The sequence below is a fragment of the Tauraco erythrolophus genome, chromosome 10 (assembly GCF_009769465.1).
Source record: "Tauraco erythrolophus isolate bTauEry1 chromosome 10, bTauEry1.pri, whole genome shotgun sequence".
Taxonomy (NCBI): Eukaryota; Metazoa; Chordata; class Aves; order Musophagiformes; family Musophagidae; genus Tauraco; species Tauraco erythrolophus.
In genome coordinates this window covers 3654014-3678804 of record NC_141474.1, presented here as the reverse complement: position 1 = coordinate 3678804, position 24791 = coordinate 3654014, and the positions used below count along the sequence as shown (strand labels likewise).

Genomic DNA, 24791 nt, shown 5'->3' with positions numbered 1-24791 from the left:
CGGAGATGCTCTGGTTGTTTTTTTTTTTAAATGACAGGTGTTTGTTGTGCCCAGACAACTCTTCAGAATAAGTTCCTTTAAAAATAAAAAAGAGAAAAAAGAAAGCTGGAGAGGGGCTTTTGACAAGGGTGTGTAGTGACAGGACAAGGGGCAATGGGTTTGAACTGAAAGAGGGGAGATTTAGATGAGATCTAAGGAAGAAATTCTTCCCTCTGAGGGTGGTGAGGCACTGGCACAGGTTGCCCAGAGAAGCTGTAGATGCCCCATCCCTGGAAGTGTTCAAGGCCAGGCTGGATGAGGCTTTGGGCAACCTGGTGTAGTGGAGGGTGTCCCTGCCCATGGCAGGAGGGTTGGAACTAGATGATCTTGAAGGTCCCTTCCAACCCCAACCATTCTGTGATTCTATGATAAATATGAAATGTAGGGTATTGGGAGGGCGGGTTTCTCCAGAACTCACGTGGTAGGATCCGAAATGGGGGAACCGCTGCCCTTCGCCTCTTGGAAGCAAAGAGCTCGCAGTGCTGCTGGTGGCTGTGGCTACAGCTGACGTGGTTTTGAGGCAGTGGAGATAGTTTTAAAATGCCAGGAGGACCCACTGTCAGCAGCCGGGGAAGGTGAAATACTGTGAAAATAGTGCCAAGGGCAGAGGGGGGCAAAACTCTTACAGAAAAGGGCATCAAAGTTACGTAGGCTTCTGTATAGGGGACAGCTTTGCTGCTGTAGGAGCTGCTGAGATTCCAGGTGATGCCTTTCAAAGTTACCATCTCTACCAAAGCTGAGAAAAATTGTTGAGATACAGCCTCCAAAGGTGGGGGAGAAAAATAAAGTATATTTTTATTGGCGGGGGGTTTTAAGTCACTGTAGTTTGGGAACGAATTGGCAATTGGAGCAGGGCGAGGCTGCACGGTGTCTCTTGTGTAAGCTTTTGGGGTTGGCAGAAGTGTTTTAAGGAAGCAAGTGGTGTTGGAAGTTCAGGCTTTCCTGGTCCGTAGCTTCCTGAAGGTGGGTTCCTCTCTGGGATCTGTTGTTGGCAGGGCTGTAAAAGCTGGCGGCACCACCCTCACCTGGGTTTTCCCGGCCGCTGGCTTGTCTGTATAAAAGCTTTGCTGAGAACAGCGTAGGTGGGACAGAGCAAGTCCCAGGTAAGCACAGGGGTTTTTTAGAGGACAATGCAAAAGGTGAAATAAAAAATAAAGCTTTTAGCACAAGTAGCAATAATATTTTAAATCCGTTTTCAGATGCAGCAATTAGTATGGAAACTTCTTCATCGCAACAGCTGAATTCTTCATTTCTTTCTGTGTCTGTGACTTGAAGCTGTTCTGAAATCACATCTCCGGGTCGTTAGTGTTAGACTTCTGAACAAACGCAGACGGGAAGATGCCGATCTTCCCATTGCACTGGCCTTCTAACCAGTCTTCATTCACTGGAAGGTAGAACAAACACAAGTTTTGTCACCCTGGGGATGTACAGCAGCGTAATAACCTCCGCGTGCTGCAGCCAGGCCCCAGGCCACCATTTTAAGGTCTTCTGCTGGTAGACCTTTTAGCCATGCTAAAGCCTGGAGGAGAGAGGAATGTGAAGGAAAGGGGCTGAGGAGGAATGAGGTAGAGAGGGAAGTTATAAGGTAAGAAAGAACACACTGCCAAATGGAAGTGGGAAAAGTAGATGGAGAGAGACCAAGGGGCTTAGAAACCTCCTTGAAGACAGTGGAAACAGAGTGTGGAGAGGAAGGAGAAATTATCTGAGGTAGGCTGTCGTCTTCAAAATGCCAACTAAAGTAGATTTTCACCTGCTATTCTATGTCATGTGGGGAAAAAAAAAAATGAAAAAAGCCAACCCCAAAACAAAACCCAGAAGCGTCTGCCACCCTGGGTTGAGTCAAGAGCTCAAGAGCTTTGAAAACTCTGGCTGTGGGAACCAAATGAGGTGAGAACCAACTTTTTCATGGGAAATATTTCACTCAGCAGTGAAGGGGGGAGTAGGATTTTGGGGTGGAGAGGAAGTCCTCAACGCTGTATGGTGCAAAAACTCCCTGTACAACGGGGAGCGATCCGTGATCGCTTGTGTAGCGCTGCCGAAGCCTGCACAAATGAGTGACGGAGCTACGTAGAGCAAAGTGTCACAATTTGTCCTCCCTCCTGTGACGCGTTGGATCCTGAGGATCCAACTCAAAAACGCGTAACGGGTCTTGCTGAGATTGAGTCTGTATTTAAGCCTCAGTTCTCGTGCACTGAAGACGTTAATATTAAAGACAGGTCAAGTGCAACTCTCATCTTGAAACTGTTTGGGAAAGGGGGTGCCAGAAACAGGGGGGTGATGGAAATACGTTGGGAGAAGCGTGTATGGCACTGAGACATGGGTGGGAAGGCCGGGGTAGGGCTGGAGGAGCTCTGCTGGCTCTACCAGCACAGAAGGCAGCTGCGGTGGAAGAAGGCAGGTGTACAAAGCGGTCTTGTAGATGTTGGGTCCTGCTTGTCTCGTGGCTCCAGAGAACTAGCTGGTAAGTCCAAAACCCTCTGGGTTTTGGAGCTGGAGACGCCTCAGTAGGCTGGATGTTGGGGTATTTTTTTTTTATCCCTCATGGGGATGGAGCAAATTTACCCTGTGGGTCTGGAAACTGGGCGCTCAGTGATGTAGCGCTGCGATGGAAAGCAACTCTCATGTGTCCTTCGGTTGTCCTTTCCCCTGGCTTGCACCTGCCTCCTTGTGCTCCTGCAGTCTCTGCAAGCTTCTTTCCGAACCTCCCTGATAAAGTGTTGGTGTAAAACACAGGCTTTCTCAGAGGGCCCTGTGGCAGAAATCTGAGCAGCTAAAGGTGGGAAACTGCAACTTGTAGGAGAAGTTTGCTCTTGGTGAAGGCCACCTGAGCTGGGCTGTTACTCTGCAGGTACCCAGTATGAAGCAGTTTTCCCTTGGAGGACAGGAGGATTCGGGGAAGGAGATCAAAGTCCCTAGTGAAGCTTGTAGGCTCCACTGAAGAACGTGCGTCCAGCGTCTGCCCAAATAACCGCGAGTTCTTGGCCTGGCCGGCAGATGCTGGGAACCCACAACATCCACTGAACCGAGCAGCGGCTGCTGCAGCCGCACAGCATCTCGGGGTCAGGCCCATGTTCTCACCAGGGCTGGGAGGTCCCTCCCGTTCCCTCCCCTGTCCCAGAAGGAGCATGGTTACCTTTGGATAAAACGAGTATCACATCTCCCGCCTGAAACTCCAGGTCTTCAGGTTGGGTGGCTTCATAATCGTACTGCGCGACAACTTGGGTTGGCTCCGTCTCCTCCAGTGTTGCCTCCTGTGGTGACTCCTCCGGTTTGCTGTCCGGTAAAAACCCCTCTCCCTAGGGCAGGAGATAAGCTGGTAAGGACATCTTTTGGCTTCTCCTTTCTCTTTGTACCAGGATAAGAGAGTCAAGCTCTACTTCTCCTCTTCACCCCTCCTTGGCTCCTCTGCCCTTCAAGAGGTCGCTGGTTGGCTTTGAAAGCCACAACTTGCACTCATGGCAGGGAAAGCGAAGGCAACATCTGCCTAGGTTCCTTGCCAGGAGCTGGCAGAACAGGTGGCCACCACCATTAGCTGTCACTGACCTCCGTGATGTCGCACCAGACCGTCAGACAGTTGTCCTTGCTCTGGCTCCAAGCCGCCTCCAGGTTCTCCGTGTTCAGAGTCACCAGCGCTCGGTTCCTGGCAGGGAGGACATGGGGTAAGGGTGGGAGCGCTGGAAACGGGGCTCCTGCTGCCCGCAGCGGGCAGCTTCTCACCTCAGCTGGGTGTGCTCGGGCTGCAGCTCCAGTTTCTTGCAAACCAGGTCCAGGAGCTCTGTGTAGGAGAGGCCTGGCTCGATTTGCAGGGCCACGGTGTATTTGTAGTGCACCTTGAGGATGCGGGGGCTGGAGACGGCCGCTTCGGCCTCCTGCGGGCAGTAAACTGGATGTGAGAGCTCCTGGGACTTGGGGAGGGACTGGGATGTGGAAACTGGGGTCGCCTGAGTCAGATCTGAGCTGCAGGGCATCAGCTGGGTGCTGGTCAGGGAGACATCTCCGCTAGCCTCTGCGGCCCTGGGCACTTCCCTCGTGCCACCGAAGCCACGGTTGGACGCGTGGCGGGTTGGCAGCCCTGGGCTCGTCCCAGGAGAGAGCACAGTCATCGACTGGGCACTTAGTGACCGTTTCGTGGCTTTTGGGTGACCAAATTTGAGAAGTGTCTGCTCCCCAGCCCCCTCATTCTCTTTTTTTTTTTTTTTTTTGAGTTGGGATTGTTGTGTTTTCCCATCTCTCTCCTCAGTATGACCTCCTGATGTGCTGACCCTGCCCAGGAGCACGTGTCTTACAGCCAAACTCTCTCCCCTTTCTCCCTTCTCAAGTGGGAAGGGTCAACCGAGGCGAAAGGCGTACAAGGGCTCTTGACCTCGGGTTCCACGTTCATGAGACGTTACCTTGGGTGCTTCTCTCGGCTGCGTCACGATGGCAGGAGCGTGGTCTGTGGAGGAAGGAAGAGGTGGCTCAGCAAGTGAGATAGGGTAAGCAGTGCTGGTCTGCACCTAAACAGGCATTTAGATCTCCTGCAGCCCTTCTCCTCGACACCCATCGTTGTCCGCAGCAAGAGCAGCCAGCCCTGGAGCCAGCGGTGGTCCCTTCAATGGATGCAGCATCAACTGCAAAGGGCTTCGTTGCGAAGATGTAGGTAGAACCACCAAGCTGAGGTTTGGGCTCTGTGCCTTCCCTGTTCTAGGGATGGGAGCTTCAGAGGTGGGATGTCTTTCCTGGGTGGATTTAAAAAAAAAAAACAAACAACAAAAAAAACCCACAACACACAAACAACCCAAAAAAAGTGAGCTGCTGGTTTGTGTCTTTGCTTTTCTGAGCTCCCCAGGTCCACACTGAAAACCGGAGGCAATCCCTGTCCTTCACTGGGGTTATAAAGCTAAATTCAGATCTCCAGGGAGGGTGACGTGATGCAGGTTTGGTGAAGGCTCTTCGTAAGGATCTGCTTGTTCCAGGAAGAGACAGAGACCCGCTGTTGATTATGGTCCCACTGTTAGATCTGCAATGGCTTTTGGAACCATAAAGATGTTCTTTGAGGTTGTTGGGTCCCTGAGGTGGTGGCCCTTAACTCCCATGAGCCACAGCCATCTTCTATATCAGCTTTACCACTGGGCTGCCTATGAGGCTGCTCTGCTTGGGACACGAGCCCTATCCTGTCACTAGTGGTCTTCCGGTCCACCATCGACTGTCTCAGGCCCACCTCAGAGCAAGGGGCTTGGCAGTTGCTTCTCCACATGTTCCTATTTTTTATTATTTTTGGCAGGTATGGTCTCTGCACGGTGCTATTTTCTACCCCAGATGGGTTTTTCCTGAGGCGGTGTGGAGTTGGCAGCTCAGCCGCAGGCTCCCACCTCCAAGCACCGTGTGATGTCTTCTCGAGAAGGCAACTTGCAGCATTTCCTCCCACCTCTTCATTTCAGCTTGTTGAAACACGCGCTCCCCAGCTTTGAACCGCAGTTTTGGCCCATGCCTCGACTGCAAAAGGGCCTGGGATGAAGGTGGAGATGAACCCCAGCTCTGGTCTCAAAGTGTGAGGACACGGCACCAAGGAAACCGTCTCCAACCTGCTGCCAGGGTTTTGCCCCTGGAGCAGCCCTGTCCCTGCAGCTCCCCGCACTGACCTGGCGCTGGCCGCCGCGGCGTTGCTGGAGCGGTGGAGCTGGGCGGCTCGGGGATCTCGGCTTCAAGAGGGATTTCTTCCTGTGGTGGATGGGAAGAGGGTAGTGCTGTCAATCCCACCCTTCCTAAGGGAGCTGGGGTGCTGCTGTCCCGTGGAGCCTCCCTTCCAACCCATTCTTTTCCCAAGGTCTGTTTGGGGTCTTCAGCTGGGGAGGGGGAACTTCTCTACCCCTTCATCTCCCCAGCATTGCCAACCACCACCCAGGAGGGGCCATCGGCACAGCATCTGCCCCGATTCTGCATGTCTCTGAGCTCACGTTAAGGTGACCAGGATGCAGAAGAACCAACCCCAGTGTTACGAGGGGGAAGGAGTTGCAGGTATGGGACCTGCCAGCAGGCCCAGAATAGGTGGTGGGTGAACATGTGGGCATCTGCCTTCCCCATGACACCATCTCCTCCTGGGCCTCCTTACCTGGATGTGCAGCTTGTTCTGGAGCTCCACGGGCTCGAGGTAGTTACAGGGGACGATCCCTTTCTGTGGGGGAAGGAGAGAGAGTGGGAGATTCCTTGGCAAGGAGGCAAACTGCTGCTGGAGGACGCAGCTGAGCTTGTCCTTGCCCTGCCCTGAATCCAGGAGAGTCCCTGAAGCTCAGAGGTTAGTTGCTGCAGCTTGGGGGGGGTTTCCTTGAACCCTGTGGCCTATGTCAGGGTGGACATAAGGGACTTAAGTCAGAAACTCATGTAGTTGCTGATGGCAAGGCTTTGGTCTCCAAGTCCTCTGCAGAACCTCACAGTGTCCGCTCTGTTGTCCACCTCCTCCTGCCAAGCACACCCCTGGTACCTTTCCATTGAACATCACCGTAGCCCAGTTGTCCTTCTCTTTCTTCAGGACAAAGACAATGTTTCCTGGCAGGACCTGCAGCTCCTCGCTGGTCTCAGGGACGAACTCATACAGGACGCGGTGCGGCTGCCCTTCGAGGGCCCTGGTGTGGGAGGAGTGGCAGGTCAGGAAGGTGGGTGACATCATTTTACTTTGTAGGAGGAACCCAGACCTCTGTCTCCTTGGTTATATGATCCCTTCCTCACCCTGGGTTTTGGGTGGTGGCTGGACACTCAACTGCGATGGTGCGGGATGGGGTTGGACATGGCTGCACGGGTCAGCAGCATTGTCCATCCTTCATCCAACTTACCTGAGGATTTCTGGGGTCTTGGACCTGGGTGGAGGACCAGTGGCCTGCCAACAAGAAGACAAAAAGGAAACGATCAGTAATCTGGAGGATTTCAGTTGCTTTGCATAAGTGTCCTGCAGCTTTCTACCACCCCTGCGCGGTTCCTTCCTCCCCGGGCTGGTGTCACCTTGGATGATTTGAACCTAAAGAGAGTGTTCTGCTGCTTCGCAGGTGGCCATGGTAGGTTTTCGGCTCTCTGCCGCCTCAACACATAAAGCAACGGCCTTTTGTGCCGTGAGGAGGGTCACTGGCTTTGCTCCTTCAAATGAGCGGTTTCCGAATTCTTCCAGCTGTGGTTGCTTTCCAGAGGCATGATCCTGTCTTCACGCGATGTGGTTTTGGTTCCAGCTCACGGAGGGTTGAGATCATGGGTTTGAGATCAGCCACTTTGAGCAGTAAGTTGTAAAATCCCCGGCTGCTGTCGTCGTGCTTTACGGTCTCTCCTGCCTTAAGTTCCTTCAGGTCTCTGGTGGATTTATCAACCCTCTGAAGAAGCTACTTGAAGTAGTCCTGACTCCCGCAGTGAGTTGTTGATTCTTCGGGAGCTGGGAGGAGGATGGAGCATGAAAGCAGAACTGCTTTTGCTTCTCTGATGGCTTGAGCTGAGGCAGATGAACCCAATGAATCTCGGGGGGAGGGTCTGAGACCGCTCCCTGCCGAAAGCCATTGCCCTGGAGCAATGGCAGGGGCAGAGGATGTGCCACCAGGCCACGAGATCTCTGTTTGGGGAACTGGGTTAACCTCGACCACAAACCACAAACGTAGGTGGGTTTGGGCTGCGCTGTCCGATGATGGAGAAAGCAGCTGAGATGTGGGGGCAGCATCCGCCTCCGGCCCACAGCAGTAGCAGAAAGTTCATGGTGAGCCAGAGCCCTGGGCACGCTGCGGGATGATACCCATCCTAATGTTCTCCTGAACTTCCACCAAGGACGCTGTTCATTGGTGGTGCCTTACCTGTGGTTGGAGCGGAGCAAATCCTGAGAAATCATCCTTGTCCACCACGGATGCCACCACCTAGAGCCGAACACAGACAGGTCATGACTTGGTGCCCGTAGACCTCTCTCGGACCTCTCATGTCCACCCTTCTCCTGTGGCAATGCCTCAGCTCTTGGCCTGTTACTGCAGTTGCAGTCCCTATAACCTAAAAGTTTCCCTTTATGTTCCAATCACAAACGTTGAAGGGAGTCAGAGAGTCCAGCTCAAGCCCTTACCTTCTCCGGGCGACTTTAAACATCGTTGAGAAAGTTCATAAATGTTTGAGTGCAAGTTTCTGGGGATCCCCTGACACCCAAGGAGCTGCTTAGCTCTTGGTCAACCACTTCCCCAGTGCCTGCACAGCCGATGGCTCGCTTTCCGGCAGAGCAAAGCCTCCCAGGATCTGAGCCCAAGGGTGACATCCCAACACTTGTATGTTGAAAACTCATGGGAGAAAAGCTTGGTTGCTCATCTGAGCCAAAAAGCCTCTTTCCAAGGGAGCAGGGGAAGAGCTGGAGGTCATTCGTGGCTGTCAGGTTTTAAATAGCTTCTTTTTCCCCTCCTTGAAAAACTCTTGGCTCGAGCTGAAGCTCCCGTGGGACCTTTCCAGCTCAGTGCCGACTGACTGTCCCTCAGGCCTCACCAAAGAGAGAAAATGAAAACAGGCCACGCTCTGCAGAAACACGCTTTTAGTTCCTCTGTTCCTGCAGACTCCCCGTTCCCTATGAGATCCTATGCCCGGGGGGTATCCCCAAGACATGGACCAGCTCCGTAGGTCTGGCTGCCCACCAGACAGAAGATAGAAGCTCAGCGGGGTGGTGAGGGGTTGGTCAGCTGCTCTCCTCCACCCACAGGCTTGGCCTGAATAAGTAAGATGTTTCTTTCTTACCGTAGCTTTTCCCAGGTAGTCCTTCTTCTCCAGCTGAGCCACTTGCTTTTCGTTTGGTCTGAACAGCTTCCCCACGGGAATGGCCACCAGCTCGCAGAGCTTCTGCTTCTGTAGCACAGAGAAGTCAGCATTCTTTGGAGGTGAGAGCAGGGACGGCTTAATGTCCCCTTCCTTCTACGTCTGGGGTTAAGGTCTCACTCCATAAAGTCAACACACCACTGTGACAGCCTGACCCCTGCCCTGACGTGGTCCATTTAACGCAGCATTCCCGTCCCCACCTCCCCAGTGACCCAAAGCTCTTCCAACCGACTTGTATCTATCTCAGCATGACACGTTTTGCTCAGCCCGCTGCTTTTTTCTCCTGCTCTGCTAAAGTTGCAGCTGGAAGGTGGTTTCCCTGTCATTGGGATTTTTCTCTCTCCTCCCTGTGGGACTGCTGTGACCAAACACGGTGACTGTAAGACCTGCTCTTCCTTACCAGGATGGCTTCCATGGCCCTGTCAATCTTGTTGTGCTGGGGCTCGCTCTTCATGCTCATGGCCCGCGTCAGGTGCTCCTCAGCTTTCTTCCAGTCCTCCATCGTGGCGTACACCAGCGCGATGTTGTAGAGTATCTGCCGGAGGGATGGGAGCAAGGAAAGGAGCTCTTGGAGCAGCCAGACCCTTGCCAGGAGCGTGGTGAAGGAGAGGACAGCAGGGTGGTGGCACCGCACAGAGCACTGCGCCAGCTCCCTTCCTTTTTCACAAGGCGCGGAGAGAGGTTGGTTGTCTTCTCCTTGGATTTCTTGAGATGGTGAACAACCCTTTGGGATCAAAACCGTCTATCAAGTCTTTCTCACCTCACAAGCAAAGAGCCTGTAGCGCAGCCCCAGGATCTTGTAGTCAATGAGCTGGTTGCCCCGCAGCTGGGCCAGTGCCTCTGCGAAGTCCTCGATGGCCTTTTCATGGCTGTGGAGCAGAAGAGAAGGGTGTCACCACCTCGTGGTGGCACTCTGTCTGCCTGGTACCCCTCGCAGGTCCCTCTAGATCTTTACTTCAACTTGTTTGAGTTTAGTTGGGTCTCTCCTATCTCCTCGTAGTGGTTTTGGACACCTCAGGGGCAGGAGATATGCTCCAAGGCTGGTGTTAATCCCAAGACCGCACTGCTGAGCAACAGGAGCCTTTTTTTTTTTTTACCTCGAAGGGTTGCAGTTTGGCCCCTAGGCTACCAGCCCTCCTGGGGTTGTCCTCAGCTGAAGGTTGGCACCTTTGTGAGAGGCAAAACCGAAAAGTTAAAGCCCTCCACTCACTTCTGTCTCCGGTAAAACACGGTCCCGCGCTGGAAATACGCCACTGCCAGGTGCTTGTCGCAGCCGATGCTCCGGGTGAACGCCTGCGCGGAGGTAGGGATGGGGCAAAAAGGGAGTGAGGAGGGAAAACCGAGGGCACAGAGCGGTTATACTTGTCCTGTGTTGGCCAAGGGGCCTGAGCTGGGCTCTGGGGGCTACCTCTACCTACAGCCTTGGGCACTGGGTGGTGGAGCCTGTACCAGGCTCCTAATTTTTTGAAGCTGGAACCATCCACCGCTACTTTCTCGGCAGCTTAGTGCCCTGTGGTCACCTTTGGGAGAGCAGCAAGCCGCGCGCTGCTTCTGCTGATTCACAGGGAAAACAGGTTGAGCAGGAACAGCCCAGGGGTGTCACACTCCATCCCAGCTTTAGAAAGTCCCGAATCCTTCCCTTAGCCAGACCGTGGCCCTTAATTCCTCCCCCTTTTCCGTGCCCACGGCTCTGGCAGGTCTGCGTGTCTGAGCAGGGTGGTGACCATCTGGGCAGTACCTACCTCCTCGGCCTCGGCCAGCTTCCCCAGAACAAGGTGGATGCAGCCGATGTTAAAGCAGATTTTGGCAGGGGGGTTCTGGACGGCCATGAAGGCATCCAGGGCTGCCCTCCACTCCTTCCCGTCTGCCGCGCACACCCCTTCTTGCCACAGCCGGATCGTCTCCACCAGAGACATGGTGCGGGGTGGGGTCCTCGGCTGCGTGGTGGGTCTCACCCCTCTCCTCGTCCTTCCTTGTGGAGCTGCTCGGCCGCTCTCCGTCTCCCTTCTGCCTTCTCCGCTGCCCGTGGCACAAACCCGGCAGGAAGTGGCCTCACTCGCGTCAGTGAGACGCAGCCCCGGGATGGGGAAGTGGGGTGGAGGCTGCTCCGCTGCAGTAGGTTTCCACGCTGAGCTGCCATGGGTCGCATGCCAGGTCCTCTCCATCAGACGTTCCTCGTCTCTTGGGGTGTGGCTTCGCTGGGTTTTTCATGAAAAGCCATGGATTTTGTCAGCTGGGTGGTGGATCGGGTCCGATTTAGGGTTGCAAAGCCACAGGGCGAGCGCTGAGGCTGAGCCCCTTGTGTCCTCCGAAGCGTGGTCCTCCATGGAGATAGCTGCTAAATGGTTCCTGGAGGCATCTCCTGGCAGGGCATGGCTGCGGGCAGCTGGGCTGGGGCTTGCCTGCCTGGTTGCCCACCCAAGCACGAGGATGAAGTACAACCCAAGGCACAGCCGGGGAAGCCTTTTGTCCTGCCTGTCTCCCACTGTTTTGCCCCAGTTTGGAGCTCTTCTGCAGGGGGTGTGTGGAGCTGCCCAAGGATGGGTCTTCGGGGGGCCCGGGCAGCGGTGGTAACTCATGTTCAACCCAACATCTCTTCTGTCGAGGTGTTTTACAGCCAACGGAGCGTAACGTGGTGCTGGAGTGCTGCTGGGGGGTCAGGGGACGCTGAGCACGTGGCAGCAGTGACGGCAGGGTCTGACCTGCTGACTCAGAAGGCTTGGAGCTGGGTGCTCCACGTGTGGTTTCTAAGTAGTTTTGGAAGTACTTTGCTGCATCTACCACTGATGTCACACATGTTTTGTAAGAGCTTAAAATATATCAGCAAGACTTGGCCCTTGTGCGTCAACACTCATCTACGCCGGAAAAATCACATAATGGCCACAACAGGAGGAAGACTGTGGAGGAGACTTCTGCTCAAGAAGAAACCCGAGCTGCTGAAGAGCAAGGACTTGTTTGGGGTTTTTTTAATCAAAAGTAGGACCAAGCACATCCTTGGCCCTGAGGTCTCTCTTTGGTTCTCCATTTGCAAGCATGCCCTCGCATCCCTCTGCTCCCAGCCAGCTTCCTATGGGAGCACGGAGGAGACTCTTTGATCTCCAGAAAAGCAGAGGGAGACGCAACCAGCCAAAGCGATGCTGAAGGAGAGGGATGGGAATAACACCATGATGAGTGTGAAAACACCCCTGAGATGCCTTTTCTCATCCCTTTGAGGAACGGGAGACCCCATCTCACAGGAAATGGCTCACCTTATTGGAGAGAGAATTTTCTGCTTGTGGAATTATCCGAATTGGCACACTGGTAGGGTCAGGTTGATCCTGAAAGTGGTACAAAGGGAGCTGGAGGACGATGTGAGATCACCTGTGGCAAGTTTGGTTTTTTGTTTGTTTGTTTTTTCCTCTTGTGTTTCACAGAAAGATGGGATCTGAAAGACACAAGCACAGCAAACGCTCGGAACAGCTGTCCTTCAGCTTGGTTATTTTTAGCGTTAACGTTCAAGCCGTTTCAGAGTTGTGATGAAGACACCCCTTCTAGCCAGCCCCTGGTTCCCCTTTCTCTGACCGAGTTGATTTAGTAGCAAACATGTTTCTTCTACAACAACGTCCAAGAGGAAGTGAGTAACAGAGATGGTGACACCTCCCGTGGTAGAGTCTCAGAATCCAGCACAACTGCAGATCACCAAGAGATGGGTAAGAACTATGAAGAAATGCTCAAAATCCAGTAGTTTTGAGTTTGTCTAGCAAGAATACGCACAAGTTTGTCATCATTTCTGAGAGGAGACCCAAAAAAAGGCCGAGCCAGGCACTGGAAAAACATTATGTATGAGGAAAGACGGAGGGGATTGACCTTGTTTGGGAAATTTGTAACGCAGGAGCGGAGGAGACCAAGTGTGTCCAGCTCCTTCCCTGGAAGGTGGGTCTGAGCTCTCTCTGAACAGGACCTGAGATATTTGTCTCACTCCCTAAACGGTGCCAGGGAGTGAGGCAGGATCCCGTGGGAGCTCTTTGGCCAAGTGATGGATGACTCGGAGCCCAGGGCTTGGCAGGGGCTGCAGCTCCAGGTAGCCAGAGGACAGCAGTTTGTCTCGGCTCCTCCAAAAGCAGGATGTGACTGAGAAGGTGCCATTGCCACAGGTTGCTGGGGCCAAAGGCAACGGTGGGAGGTCTGCGAGCCTCGGAAGCGCTGAGCCTTCCTAGCTCAGATCTCGGCAAACGCTGTACTCCTTTGAGTAGGTCCCATCTGCGTGTAGAGTATTTTTCATTGAAGGCTTCCTTCTCAGAATAGGAAGGGAAACATGTTTTGCAAAGTGAAATTGTTCAGGGTTTGTTTTTTTCCCTTCCCTGCTCATCTTCCTCTGGTTTCCTCTTTTAATTCTTTGAGGGATATGGTACAATGGGTTTCTAACACCCTCTCTTGCCAGGGTGAGCGGGGATGAGCGTGCTTCAGGGCCAGGAGCTGCTGTGGGATGGCTGCTAGATGGTGGGACTCCTTTGGTGAACTTCTCTCCAGCTTATGGGCTGGTCCCATCCCCATGTTTCACTGCGGGAGGTCTTGTGAATGCCGTGCTGGTGGAGTTTTGGCTGTGCTGGCACCACTCGGAGCCCTCCGCCGTGTGCCCGCTGGGGCCACCAAGCTGAGGTTCCGCTTTGCCAGCAGGGCGATGGGAGCGCGTGCCTCCTCCCGTGGAGCTGGTGCCCAGGGATTTAGCGCCGTGCCGGACTGGCTCAGCTGGTGGCAGCCCCTGCCTAAGGTGAACGCAGCACCCAGACACGGGTCGCTGTGTGGCACGGCGGGGGCTCGTGCCCCATCGTGGTATTTGTACGGTCCACGAGCACGAGCAATGCCTTCCCCAAGGATTTGGAGGAAAGAGGACATTGTTTTTGAAAACTAGCTTGACTTTGGACTTTCCTGCCCATCGGTCGATAGGAGAGAGGCCTGCCTGCAAATCTTGCCCCTACTTTGGCGTGTCTCTAGCACATCCCTCAACGCAGACGTGGAAGATGTAGACATTTTGTAAATGTTTCTAAATACGTCCCACCTCACCCCAGGGTGATCTGGAGAACCTGAAGATCGCTCTTCTTGTTGCCTTCGTTTACCTAATGCCACCTAGAGGCAGCTGACCTGCTTTGGTGTCGGTTGTTTTGGAAAATATTTTTCGCTTATCTGAGATTACATGTTTTTATTAATTGTTTTTTCAAAAAATGAGGATTGGTTGGAGTCTTAACCAAATTTGGACGAATGGAAGAAAACAGAGAAGCCAAACACAGTCTCCGGGAGAGCTGCAAGGACAGAGCCATCCCCGCACGCGCCCAGGAGGCTGAACCTTCTGCACATACGTACGGTTGAATCCTGATGTTTCCTGTGGTCTTTGTGGCACGGCCACGTCTGCCACTTTGCGTGCCCAGTGCCTCCTGCCGTGCCTACGTTCCGAAGGAGAAGTTAAGCAAGAACAAGCATCCTAGGAAGGAAGGGAGGGAGGGCACTGAAGGGTTGAGGGGTAACCACACGGGTTCCTGTCTGAGATGGGGTGCTGTGCCCCCTGGCTGCCCCATGGGCACTCAGGGGAGCGGGCGGTGGGGTGAAACAGGCTGGGTGCCCTGCTCGGAAAGGCACGGCCGCTCCAGCCCGTGCCTGCCTGCACAGGTTTCGGATTGTCCTGGGGAAACTGAGGGAGGAGGAGGAGGGATAGAAGAAAAGGTTATTACTGATTCCCAAGTGAGCGTGGTGCCTCAGGAATGCTTTGGTCTCAGGCGTCCGAAGGCACTAGCTCCGCTTTTCCAAAGCAATGACTTGGGTGACCAACAGGAGATGTTCTTCAGATGTTGGAGTGCTCAACACCAGGTCTCTGTAGGCTCAGGCCCTTCACAAGCTCAAGCTGAGCACGCATGCCATTAGTGGTGCCATAGGCATGCGCAGTCCTCCCAGAACCGTGCCTACGCTGTAATTATTAAACCCAACAATTAAATGTTTAATCTCTCGGAGCTGGGGCAGGCGGAGAGACAAAGAAAAGCCCCACTGTGAGATCAGGAGCGTTGTTCCACACAACCACCCTGCTAGGCCATCACCCTCTTCCTCCTTTTGTTCTTGAGAAAGCGTCTGACATTAACAGTTGTGACTACCTTGCTCTCTGGCCACCGTTTCGGCGTAGGCAGAGACATCCCGAGTAGTCCTGGTTTGGAAAAATAACGGATGGGAGAAGTTTTAGGGCTTGCTTTTTTTTTACTCTTGTCCGTCCTGGAGTAGCAGCCTGCTGAAAAGAGTTAGTCAAACATTCAAGGCATTTCAGAGAGCGAGTAAATATTCAGTGACGCTTTATTGTCCGGTCTTTATTGTTATTACAAAAAAAGCAGATATCAAAAACCAGCAAAGATTTCACAAGTTCCCCAACAGTTTTACACAACTGAACTGCAGTAAAATGGTGAATGTAAAACACACAGATCTCACTCCTGGCCCTAAACCGTCAACAGTGGTCTGGGATGCCCTGGGATTTCCTAATTCTTTTTAAAGAACCCCTCTTTAATTTTGGAACCCGATTCGCCCAGTAGCTAAGACGCTGTAGCACAACGCACCAGGAACGCGAACCGTCTGGTATCCTTTAAGACCCTGTGAGTCTAGAAAACAAAATACGGGAGATGGGCAAGGGTGGCGTGGATACCAGTACGTGTTTCTCAGATCACCCCAGGCAGCCACTTTGTTGTGCTTGACAAAAATCAAATCACTTCCAAGTTGCTTGAAAGGCGATTCGGTGTGTGAAAGCTGCTTTTGCTTTTTCTCATCAGGATCTTTGCTCCCCAAAATAAAGAGGGTGCACCGGGCTGGGCTCCGGCATAAATGGACCATCAACCTTTTGAATCCTACCACCGAAACTGCACGACGGCCAACTTCATCCCGTTGTGACTTTCCCGCTGCAGAGCCAGCACCTGGCTGACCACAAGGAACCCGAACAGGCCGGGAGATGGGAGGTGAAGGACGATATCCGGCTCTCTGGAATGGTGACGGGGGTCGGAAGGGAGCCTCTGCTCGCTCTCCTGTTCACGGCTGTAGGTTCAGAGGTTGACCAAAGGAATCGTGGTCCAGTTACCTATATTAATAGCTGCCCCGCTTCTCAAATCTTACATCAGAACATTGCTTGGCTAGCAAAAAGAATTAAGACATTGCCCTACGTCCCTCAGCGTCTGCTAGGAAAGCCAGGTCCAAATCTGCCATAATTATACACAAATGCAAATGATCCTAAACATGAAGTTGTCTACGTCGCTCTACGTGTCACTGAAATGTTCGCGAGTACCAAATATTCCTGTTAGAAATAAAATTGCACCTTCGTAATTTTCCAGAATTTAACAGAAAAAAAAAAAAAAAGAAAGAGACATCACGATATGCATGACTTGTCAGGTCTGAAAGAAGCAGCGAGAAGGCAAGCTGAGAGACAGGCGCTGCCCACGGGGCAGCGATGGCATTTGGTGGTTTGGGTTTTGCACCAGCACTTCCCACGCCGTGGATGGCAGGCAACCGCTCGCTGCCGGATTTAAACCGTTTTCCTGGCAGTCAAAACACGGACGATGGACCCCACTCCTCCAGCAGCCAGGGCCTGGGAAGAGAAACATGGGAATTAACACCCTGGTCAAGGTAGCCACCGGCTGAAACAGCTGCTGCTCAGAAAGGCTTCCTGACTGCATTTCCAATGAGTATCTCTCCGTTCTCCACGTTAAAAATGCCGCTCACGCTCAGGGCACCAGGTAAGGACGATGGCGTTCGCTTTGAGGACAGTTATTTAACGAGCTTTTATTTCCCTGCATAACCAGGTTGCAAATTTTGCTTCCCTCTAGGAAGGAAGTTCTACTTCCATCCGCTTGAATCACTGGATCGAACCGTTTTGTTTGCCACGGTCTAGCACCAAACCAGATTTTAACTGCAGACTCTTTACCCGAGGAATGAGAAGACGTAGGCACGTGAGCTCGTGGGACCGTACCCTCCTGACAGCGTGGGACGCGGCACGTCAGTTTTACCAGGCAGAAACCCAAGAACCTGCTACCACGGATAAGCCAGGTGGGACCACACCCTGCAAACACACCTTCTCGTGCCACTGCAGCAGCACAGCGCTGCTGTTGTCAGAGGGGCTCTCAAAGCCTTTGTAGATGTACTTCATCAGCAGGTCGACACCGTTCTTGTCCAGCGACTGCACCGCCTTCTCGATATCGTTGGCTTTGAAAGAGATGAGGACCTTCAGGACGATGCTTTCCGCGCGATCCTGCCGACAAAGAAGGAAGGCAGAGAGACATTCAGTCTCGGATAAGGTGCGTTGAAACATCACTCGTTTCTCCAGCAAACAAAACTAGATTTATTTTGTTTTAAACAGTTCTAAAATCTGTCTGAATAGGGCAGTTTGTGCACAATTTTGTGATAATGTCTAACAGGTACGTCCTCCCAATGATAAACAGCGTGAAAGAGTTTAATGTGTTTGTCCTGCTCTGGGTTTGCTCCCTCCCTCTCTGTGTTTGCAGTTCTTCACCTGTGAAATGAGGTTACAGCTAAATAATAAATGTTCATGTCGAAACTCGAGGTCTGGCAAATTCCAGAAGAATTATAAGAATTAAGTACGTGACTGGCCTCCCTGGTCACCAGAGCCTTTTCCCTGCCTTTGTACTGTTTAATGTGATACAACTGTTATATTCCATGGAAATGCCATTGGCCAGCCTGGAAAAAGTGACTGCTAGAAGCCACATGTTTTCAAAACAGTCAGTTTCTGTCCCAGGCCCAGGGGGCAGAAATATTTTAATATGTTAATATTTTGCATTAATAACCATCAGCGAGTGGATGTGGATGTCATTTCAGGCCCAGGAATGTGTGTGGCACGATTACAGTGGCAGATTAGCCGGGTAATCAGCAAAAAGCAGCTTTTCCTGCTCATCCATTGCTAAATGAGGGAGGATGAAAGAAAAAGGGCTTGGGTCTGTCAGACTTGGGAATAATTGTATTATAGAAATACCTCCAGCAGCTTCCTCCTACAGAAATTATGGATGTTAGTTTTCTTGTTTAGTTTAGTCTCCCACAGCTGCTTGGCTTAGCAAGACTTCTTTTATGAAGAACTAGATAAAAAGTTCCGTAAGATCAACTAAAAATTAAGCCAAACATTAAAATTCAGTCACCCTGCTCTCTTCAATTCTACTGCCTCCTCAGTGTGTCCTTAAATCCATCAATTCGGAGCTAATGGAAACAAGTCACTAATGGCAGGACAAAGCTGTTCAGTCTCTTATACAGTGTTATCGATAACCCTGTGACTCTGTCAGGAAAGGGCTAGGGCAGGGCGGAAAAAATCTCCGCCGGTGGCCTGGTGAGGACGAGCTGGTGCCAGAGCAGCACAGAAACGTGCCCGTGGGACTCTCCTCGAGCAGGGAGAACAGACGTTTGCAGGCGTTCCACATGTGGGCAGTTCCATGTCTTATCTGCCTCCTCCTCCCACTGCTGCAATCACGAGCCATTCAAGGTTTATTCTGGAGAGATTCAGAACTACATGCACGCAGAGGCCTCCTGTGTTCTGTCACAGGGGGAGCGCTCGTGTTTTCTGAGGTTTTAACGGCTTAATTTCGATTGGATGCAACAACCATCAGTTCTTCCTTTTTTGTAGGTTCACGGTCTGGCTGTGCTAGCAGAGTTTCGTTAGTCAGAGGTGACTACCGCCGTTGTGGTTCCCTGATCTACATCTACGTGCTGCTGCCAGGTCTGGATCAGGCACGGGCACCTGGTGATGTGCGGAGTTAGCCACGGTACACAACATGCGACCAGCACAGGGAGGAGAACACACAACACCTGATCTAGCACCAAGTCAAAGGTACGTGGACAGAGGACATCTGAGCTACGGTATTTCCAACAAGATTAAAACACCAGAAGTCACGGATGTTTCGACATGGGGGAATACCCTAAAACGAGCTTCCTTAAAGCACACCTGGCAGGGTTGGTGAGGTAGGAGCTATAGAAAAACAGGAGTCAGTTACTGTCTCACCTTCACTGTCTGGTTCTTTGTGTTGATAGGAGGGTTCTTCAGAGCCGCCTGTAGTGCGGCCATCATGTTCCCTGTGCCAGATGGTTAAGGACCAGACACGAAGTATTTGGAAACCAACAGAACCAGCTCTGGGACAGGGATATACCAGTAGCTGGCTTGTGCAGGACTGAAAATACTGAAGCTTCAGCGGATATAACGATTCCCTGAACAGCTAGCACAGATCATAAAACAGAATCACAGAATCATAGAATGGCTGGGTTGGAAGGGACCTCAAAGATCATCCAGTTCCAACCCCCCTGCCAAGGGCAGGGACACCTTCCACTGGATCAGGTTGCCCAAAGCCTCATCCAACCTGGCCTTGAACACTTCCAGGGATGGGGCAGCCACAGCTTCTCTGGGCAACCCGTTCCAGTGTAAGGTAGCAATTTAGACCCTTTGAGGAAGGAGCAGCACCAACAAGAAGCTGTACAGTTCCAGTACTGGAGAGTACTTCTTAGGCCCTTCGTTAAATGAGGATCCGAGTAAAAGAAATTATTCTCCGTCACTTCTGCCATTTGTAACCCTCCAGAAAGGCCTCAGCTCGGCACATCCACCTCCCCCAGCCGCCGGGACAGCTCCTCTCGGCAGTAGGAGCGTGCACCCGGAGCTCTCCTTCCCGCCCCAGGAAACCCCCTTCCTCCATCCCTCTGCTCCCCCCGCCCCTCACCATAAGACACCTCCCAGGTACCGGAGGCTGTGCCGCGAGGGGGAGGAAGCAGGGCCGCCTTCCTCCTGTCAGCCGCCTTCCGCCCCGTCCGCCCTCCAGCCAGGACACGGCCGGCTCGACCCTCCCCGTCCCCGGGCGGCAGCGCCGGGCACGGATGTTCCCATAAAAGGCAGCGCTGGCAGCGGCAGACGCCGCGCCCGTACCCACCCCCCGCCGCCGCCGCCGCTCCTGACGGGACTTTTTTTCCCGCCCGCCGGCGGAAGGATATTGCCGCAGGCACGAGTCCACCTCGCCCTCATCGGGCCCCGCTTGCCCGTCGCCTCCTTCCTCCTCGTCCACGAACTTGTTCTCGTCGTACTCGTCCACGTCCACCCGGCGGAACCGCGCCGACGACACCGTGTGCTTCGCCATGGTCACCCCGCTCGCCGCCGCCCGTCCCTCCGCGCAGGCGCCCGCCGCTCCAGGCGGGGCGCGCTCTCCGCGCAGGCGCGCTGAGGAGAGTCCGTCCGAAGGCGGCGCCAGGGGGCGGGGACGAGAGGCGAAGAAGGGGGTGGAGCCTCGCGGGAGGCGAGCTGCTATTGGTCGGCTGCGAGAGCCCGCGCCGTTGCTAGGGGCGTTGCCGTTGCTAAGGCTGTCGCCGTTGTCAGGGGTGTCGCCATTGTCAGGGGCGTTGCCATTGGCAGGGGTGTTGCCGTTGGCAGGGGCGTCGCAGTGGCCAGCTGGGCTGTCAGTTGGCAGCGTGCCACTCGCCGCGCGGCTAGTCAGTTGTCCGGACGGAGATTCTAGCTCGTTTCTTCTGCCTCATCTTACATCGTCAGAGACGCAGAAAAACCTTCAATTTTCCAAGTGGGATCAACTCTGCTGAAGCCAAGGCTGCTTAAGGTCATACTGGGAAGCCGCCTCTTTCTTTTAACTTAGATATATAATAGCTGTGACCAGAAAAAGGGTTAAAAAAGGAGCAGAAGCACCGAGTTGTACAAAATAATCATAGAACCGTAGAATGGTTTGGGTCGGAAGGGACCTCAAAGATCATCCAGTTCCAACCGCCCTGCCATGGGCAGGGCCACCTTCCACCACAGCAGGTTAAAATCAGCCTGGATGATTGTTAAAATCATCAGGGATGTTTGTTCGCAATTGATGTTACTGGTTAAGGAACCCCTCTTGCTGGGGACCAACATCTTGACTTCAGTTACCCCGTTCTTTAAGACTTTTAGTATATTAACAAATATGTTGAATCATGAAGTGAAAACACTGATCTACGCATACTTTTTTTTTTTTTCTTTTCCTTTCCAGTTAGGCTTGGACTGTGTGGATCTGTGTTATCTATATTATCCTATTCAGCATTTCTCACTAATTTGAAAATGACACAGCTTTGTGAGGTTCCTCTTAATGGAAGGCAGCAGTCCTAGGGGAAAAAAAAATATTCACACCCACATATATATGTGTATGTAAACCCCCCTATTACTACGGAAACAGTTGATGGGAAAACTTTATTAATATATCTTAAATGACAGGTGTTTGTTGTGCCCAGACAACTCTTCAGAATAAGTTCCTTTAAAAAAAAAAAAAAAAAAAAAAAGAAAGCTGGAGAGGGGCTTTTGACAAGGGTGTGTAGTGACAGGACACGGGGTAATGGCTTTAAACTGAAAGAGGGGAGATTTAGATGAGATCTAAGGAAGAAATTCTTCCCTCTGAGGGTGGTGAGGCACTGGCACAGGTTGCCCAGATAAGCTGTGGCTGCCCTATCCCTGGCGGTGTTCAAGGCCAGGCTGGATGAGGCTTTGGGCAACCTGGTGTAGTGGAGGGTGTCCCTGCCCATGGCAGGGGGGTTGGAACTAGATGATCTTGAAGGTCCCTTCCAACCCCAACCATTCTGTGATTCTATGATAAATATGAGATGTAGGGTATTGGGAGGGCGGGTTTCTCCAGAACTCACGTGGCAGGATCTGAAATGGGCAAACCGCTGCCCTTCGCCTCTTGGAAGCAAAGAGCTGCTGGTGGCTGTGGCTACAGCTGACGTGGTTTTGAGGCAGTGGAGATAGTTTTAAAATGCCAGGAGGACCCGCTGTCTGCAGCTGAGGAAGGTGAAATACTGTGAAAATAGTGCCAAGGGCAGAGGGGGGCAAAACTCTTACAGAAAAGGGCATCAAAGTTACGTAGGCTTTTGTATAGGGGACAGCTTTGCTGCTGTAGGAGCTGCTGAGATTCCAGGTGATGTCTTTCAAAGTTACCATCTCTACCAAAGCTGAGAAAAATTGTTGAGATACAGCCTCCAAAGGTGGGGGGAACTAGATCATCTTGAAGGTCCCTTCCAACCCCAACCATTCTATGATTCTATTCAGCCTTAGATTCAGCCTTACCTGCAGAACCACCTTCTTGATAGAGATGGAATTTAGGCTATGATGTCATGTGTTCCACACAAGTTGCCCCAGCTGGGAAGCTACAACCCAGCTGTAGTTGTGGTTGTACCTTGTGGGCTGTTTATGTTTTTCTGGTAGAAATTGGCTTAAGGGCAACAAATAATCACAGAAGGTAAGCAGAAGATACTGAGGGTTTTGGGTTTACTGCTATGGGTTTATGTTTGGAAGATATAGGACTAAAATACAACCACATTATCTTCATAATCAGTTATTTAAGACCCATAGTTATTCTGTGGGTTAACTTTTGTAGGAGGTGACTTTATTGGTGTGTTATGTTTTTTTTTGACAGCTGTGATCTCAGTTTTACAGCTTCAAAGCAGTTCAATTTGTACCATCTTCAGAGTAGGTGTCTGCCACTTGGAAACGTTTCAGAATCATGAGTTTCATTGAACTATTCCTTTGGCATTTTTAAATGCCTGACAACGTTTTTAGGTCTGGGATATAGATGCTTTGTCTGAAAGGGCAGAAACATGCCTGGGGAAAGCATGAAGTGGCTTTGAGATGCTGGAGATAGCAGACTGCCTTTCCTCGCTTGGAAAGGCTGTTGGGAAGCTAGGCTAGAAGAAGAAAAGGCCTTTAAGTTCTGCTGCTCAGCAGGTTTTCCCTGCGTTGCTTGTGGAAAGGCTTTCCTAAAATACGGTTCTGTTCCTGTTAAGTCGTTAATTTGATGTGGATTTTGTCGATCTGCTAAGGTTCTTGACAGTGAAGTTGAGTGGTACAGGGTTGACCCTGGGGTGCCGTACACGAAATTGCAGAGGAGGTAAGGCCATGCCTCCCCAGGCAGCCTCTGCAGAGTCACCCGGGGCCACAGGCCATGGGAGAGGCTCCGCAAAGCTTCCCGGTTCCACGCGGCCGTGGGGAAACTGTCCTCAGCGTGATAAAGCTGAGAGAAACAGAGGCAGAGCGTGATTCCCGGATACTTCAGCAAGAAATTGTAGATTTTACTCATGCAGCAGTGGTAAGCCTCGTTACAAGGAGAGTAATTTGAATAGAGGACGATGCATCCGATGCTTCCGTGGGCATCCGTTACTGCATCCAGATAACCACTCGCCTCAAACAGCATGGATTCTGGGTGGTTCCCTTGGTCAGCACAGTTTGTAGCATGGCCTTTTTGGACAACTCTGCCTGAGAAAGTCCTCAGTTCATAGAAGAGGAGGTGTTTGTTTCGGAGAGGTGCTGGTGTTCCACATGGGAAGGCAAAGGCCCTGTGAAATTCCGTGTAGGGGACTCTGGCTTCTTCGCCAGTCCGTACGTGGTAGGGACACTTGGCACAGACGCGGTTCTGTCTCTGCCAGCGGTAGGGCTTTACCACAGTCCCCTGATTCGTCAAATACTCTTGGAAAAGTCTTTTCTTTCCTGGATTCATGTTCTGTTGAAAAAATCTCCCTGTTTATGTGCTATATAGCTGACAGTCCTGAAGGGAAAAAGAAAGTAATATTTTAATTTAACCCTTCAATTTGTTTTGCCTTTAAACTGCAAAAATAATTGGGGGGGGGGCGGGGGGGGAGGGAATCTCTTTAAAAATGTGTTGAAACTTTTAGCAGGGCATAGAAACTTGATCAGTGACAAAGACAACAAAGTTCTCTTGCAGCCTGGGAGTGTTTTTAGTTTTCAAAGCCTAGCCTTTTTGCTAAAAACATGAGTAAAAAAAAATATTTCTCTGGCTTCTGCCTTTTTACCCTAGACAGGAGAAACTGCATCATCAAACCAGCCGTGCTTTTCGGGAATTTATTAGCAGATAAGCCTTATGTGATCTGAGAAAACAAATAAGTAAACATCAACAACAAAAAAAAAGGTATAATTACCATCTCAGCAGCTCCAGCTCAGGGTAATAGTAAAATATTTATCCAATTTCCTTCACTGGCTTTTTAGGATTGGCTCAGCATTCCCGCTTTAGTGAATACTGCAAGCTTTCTTTTCAAAATTAGGCGGTGAAGCAGAAAGTCACTGTTGCCCCCCCAGTTTTGGCAGTTTGGCTGTAGAAGGATCTTTCCCAAGTGTTGGTAACTTTGCTCCAGCCGTGATGGTGATGGCAGGCAGGCTCCTTTAGGTGTTGCCAGGTGCTAGGAGATGAGAATATAAACAGGATTTTCTTTTGTACAACCAGCCACCTGTGGTAGTTAAGCTTCAGTTCCGTATTTGTTTCCTATCTCAAGAAGTTTCCTGTGTTTCTTTATACAAGATACGAGGTTTTTGTAGCTGAAAGGTGGATGTTGTTCTAACGAAAACGTTACTGAATTTATTTCCAGGTGATTGTTTTTTCTGTGCGTATCTGTCTGCTGTGCCAGGTGGGCAGAAAGCGCCTGTCATGCTTCTGCTCTCGTGCCCCGGCAACAGCGTTGTCCCTTCTTTACGGAGTTGGTGTGTGTCCCTCCTGAGGCTGTAATTCCAGCAAGAGCTGGGCCGTTTCGTGGGCAAGCTAAATCATGCCTGCTTTGCTTTGGCAGGGTTCCAGACAAATGCAAACCCTGGGTTTGTGTAGAAGAACAACTTTTGGCTCAAGGGCTGAGGCGGATAATTATTTCTCTTCACTGCTGCTCTAATTGAGCCGCTCGTCATCGCTGGATCCCGTTTAATTCTGTTACTACTTTTCTGACTATGAACAACTTTTCCATCTGCATATTTTACTACAACTTGCTTCTGCGTTCCACGTTGTTTTGCCCTCTGACTGTCAGTATTTCATTTTCTTCTTAAATTACTGATTTTATTCATTTGCTTTGTTTTCCACTCCTGACTCTGTGCCAACTTCCATGTATTTTCTTGTGTTGGAGCTCTTTCCTGATCCAGGCCATTGTGCTGTTCTCGTTCAGATTACTTCTAAAGATTGGCTTCCTGACAT

General features: G+C 51.7%; 3 protein-coding genes across 4 annotated transcripts; all 3 read right to left on the bottom strand.

The window, feature by feature from the left end:
• Nucleotides 1-1293: 1293 nt before the first annotated feature.
• Nucleotides 1294-10745, bottom strand: NCF2 (neutrophil cytosolic factor 2). Its single transcript, XM_009987804.2, has 15 exons — nucleotides 10572-10745; nucleotides 10040-10122; nucleotides 9590-9698; nucleotides 9230-9364; nucleotides 8752-8859; nucleotides 7842-7901; nucleotides 6849-6892; nucleotides 6500-6641; nucleotides 6131-6193; nucleotides 5661-5739; nucleotides 4431-4474; nucleotides 3755-3908; nucleotides 3583-3692; nucleotides 3173-3335; nucleotides 1294-1423 (listed from the first exon to the last, which is right to left on the bottom strand). Exons 1-15 carry the CDS (start codon nucleotides 10743-10745, stop codon nucleotides 1326-1328), a joined length of 1566 nt encoding a protein of 521 aa, XP_009986106.2. The 3' UTR covers nucleotides 1294-1325.
• A 4378-nt stretch (nucleotides 10746-15123) lies between these two features.
• Nucleotides 15124-19954, bottom strand: ARPC5 (actin related protein 2/3 complex subunit 5). Of its 2 annotated transcripts, none has more exons than XM_086617351.1 (4): nucleotides 19799-19954; nucleotides 18827-18909; nucleotides 16898-17074; nucleotides 15124-16414 (listed from the first exon to the last, which is right to left on the bottom strand). In XM_086617351.1, the coding sequence occupies exons 1-4, from the start codon at nucleotides 19941-19943 to the stop codon at nucleotides 16352-16354; spliced, it is 468 nt and encodes a 155-aa protein (XP_086473477.1). In that variant the 5' UTR covers nucleotides 19944-19954; the 3' UTR covers nucleotides 15124-16351. The 2 variants fall into 2 exon arrangements, with proteins under 2 accessions (XP_086473477.1, XP_086473476.1); XM_086617350.1 differs by having other exon boundaries at nucleotides 18827-18899; nucleotides 19801-19954.
• A 2389-nt stretch (nucleotides 19955-22343) lies between these two features.
• Nucleotides 22344-23318, bottom strand: APOBEC4 (apolipoprotein B mRNA editing enzyme catalytic polypeptide like 4). The gene has a single exon (XM_009991199.2). It carries the CDS (start codon nucleotides 23316-23318, stop codon nucleotides 22344-22346), a length of 975 nt encoding a protein of 324 aa, XP_009989501.2.
• Nucleotides 23319-24791: the final 1473 nt, after the last annotated feature.